This window comes from Laccaria bicolor, genomic scaffold (assembly GCF_000143565.1).
Source record: "Laccaria bicolor S238N-H82 LACBIscaffold_248 genomic scaffold, whole genome shotgun sequence".
In the NCBI taxonomy this organism is placed as follows: domain Eukaryota; kingdom Fungi; phylum Basidiomycota; class Agaricomycetes; order Agaricales; family Hydnangiaceae; genus Laccaria; species Laccaria bicolor.
Genome location: NW_001890104.1, coordinates 8,548 through 10,362, shown reverse-complemented (window position 1 = coordinate 10,362; position 1,815 = coordinate 8,548). Strand labels below are relative to the sequence as shown.

Here is a 1,815-nt window from a genome sequence, read left to right as displayed (position 1 = left end):
CTCTCATTTGTGGCTCCATTGGGGTGTCAAACTGGAATTGATGGTTCTGTTGGGGATGTCTCTGTCAGGGTGTTTGACATTGAGATTGAAGGCGCCACAGGGGATGTTTCCATTGGGGTGTTTGACATTGAAATTGAAGGTGCCGCAGGGGATGTCACCATCGGGGTGTTTGAGGTTGAGATTGAAGGCACTGCAGGGGATATCACTGTCGGGGTGTTTGACATTGAAATTGAAGGTGCCACGGGGGATGTCTCCATCGGGGTGTTTGACATTGAAATTGAAGGTGCCGTGGGGGATGTCACCGTCGGGGTGTTTGAGGTTGAGATTGAAAGCGCCGCGGAGGATGTCGCCGTCGGGGTGTTTGAGGTTGAGATTGAAGGCGCCGCGGGGGATATCACCATCAGGGTGTTTGACATTGAAATTGAAGGTGCCACGGGGGATGTCACCGTCGGGGTGTTTGACATTGAAATTGAAGGTGCTGCGGGGGGATGTCACCATCGGGGTGTTTGAGGTTGAGATTGAAGGCGTCGCAGGGGATATCACCGTTGGGGTGTTTGACATTGAAATTGAAGGTGCCGCAGGGGATGTCTCCGTTGGGGTGTTTGTCATTAAAATTGAAAGCACCACAGAGGATGTTGCCATCAGGGTGTTTGAGGTTGAGATTGAAGGCACTGTTGGCAATGGCCCCATCAGGGTGTTTGACATTGAAATTGAAAACATGACCTCCACAATATGGTCATCTGTGGCATGATCTTGAATACGTCAAGTTAGCAGAGCACTTTATTGACTGTGGCAGAGCATTTGATTGACACTGACAGGGAATTGAGAATTCAAAATGTTGACTCCCGCGGGGCATTTGATTGACTCCGACGGGGCATTCAAAATTCAATATGTCAGCTCTGGCGAAGCATTTATTCAAGATAGAGGAGTCAATCCACTACAGCATTTTTAAGCTGGTGCCCAGATCATCCATCCATGTGAACTGAAACATGCAATGGCTTGGAATATGTGATTTGCAGAAACAAGAAATATATTGTCAAGAAATCAACACACAATATTGATGAAAGGTCCTGCTAGTAGCCATGACAAATCCTCATAATACAAAAGAAAGATCCACTGAATTGGAGGTCAGATAGTTGATGTGTGCACCATTTAGTTTTTAGAAGTAGAACAACTCTGGCAGCCCACCTTACCAAATATGGGCCAGCGGCAACCTAATATGGAAGGAGCGCATTATTCACACACCATCTGAAACTACACACTGCACCGCGCTCATTGGCGATGCAATGCGCCAACAAAACAAAGACATTGGGGGGATCCCAGAAAGGAATAGAATCATTTGGAATAGTTTTCTCAGTGATTGAAGAAGTTTTTGTGAACAGACCTCGGAAAGAGCTATTTGGTGCATGAATCTTTATACAAACCAGTTGCACAACATGCCATTTTGCATACATCAAGTTATATTTTTTTTTCTTCCCTCACAACTGCTTCCCCCACCTATCTGAATTGATTCTAAAGTATGTAGGCTATATTTGGGGAAAGTATGGGAGCATTTCAACAAGATTTAGATAGTGAAAGGAAATAAGAAAGAATGTGGTTTCATGTTTAGAGTCATATTTTCACCCTTTCAAGCTCCAGCTCCCCCAAACCATCAGAAAACTGCTTCGGAGCAGGGGATATATATTCTGCCATATGTTAACTATGTATAAGAAAGGCTCAGATGTTGAGATTTGGTAGCAAAGTATACAGAAAAGTCAACAATATCATGTTGCGAGATATTTCATGCATTCAACCTCATTTCTCCACCATGTGCAT

At 44.6% G+C, this 1,815-nt stretch overlaps 1 protein-coding gene across 1 annotated transcript; it reads left to right on the top strand.

Moving 5' to 3' along the window:
- Positions 1 to 37: 37 nt before the first annotated feature.
- LACBIDRAFT_164190 (uncharacterized protein) lies at positions 38 to 451 on the top strand (the record flags this gene model as incomplete). Its single annotated transcript, XM_001890960.1, has 1 exon — positions 38 to 451. A coding segment is annotated over one exon (414 nt), but the record flags the coding sequence as incomplete, so codon positions are not given.
- Positions 452 to 1,815: the final 1,364 nt, after the last annotated feature.